The sequence below is a fragment of the Haliaeetus leucocephalus genome, unplaced genomic scaffold, assembly GCF_000737465.1.
Source record: "Haliaeetus leucocephalus isolate CR32 unplaced genomic scaffold, Haliaeetus_leucocephalus-4.0 Scaffold691, whole genome shotgun sequence".
Taxonomy (NCBI): Eukaryota; Metazoa; Chordata; class Aves; order Accipitriformes; family Accipitridae; genus Haliaeetus; species Haliaeetus leucocephalus.
In genome coordinates, this window is record NW_010973127.1 from 1077 (window position 1) to 1357 (window position 281).

The 281-nt window shown below is 65.1% G+C and overlaps 1 protein-coding gene across 1 annotated transcript in view; it reads right to left on the minus strand.

Moving 5' to 3' along the window:
- FBL (fibrillarin) overlaps positions 1-179 on the minus strand; it is a gene marked incomplete at both ends in the record, with an annotated part of 917 nt that extends 738 nt beyond the window's left edge. Inside the window, one exon of the mRNA XM_010580018.1 lies at positions 9-179. Within this exon, the coding sequence (XP_010578320.1) occupies positions 9-179 (171 nt within the window). The remainder of the gene's footprint in view (positions 1-8) is intronic.
- Positions 180-281: the final 102 nt, after the last annotated feature.

Genomic DNA, 281 nt, shown 5'->3' on the forward strand with positions numbered 1-281 from the left:
GTCCTTACTGGTCCCACGATGTCGGAGACGTGGGACACGGTCGTCCCCGAGGCAGCGCCGAGATAAAGGACCTTCGTCCCCGGGCGGATGTGGATCTGGTCGATGCCACCCAAGATGGCGGCCGCCAACTTGGAGCGGAAGGGGTTCCAGGCGCGGTATTCCACCTTGGTGTCACCGTCCTGGGGACAAGGACGTCGGTGAGATGGGACACCCACAGCCTCCCAGTGCCACCAGTGCCACCGCCCAGTCCGCCCAGTAGGGAGTCTGAGAAGCTCCCGGTG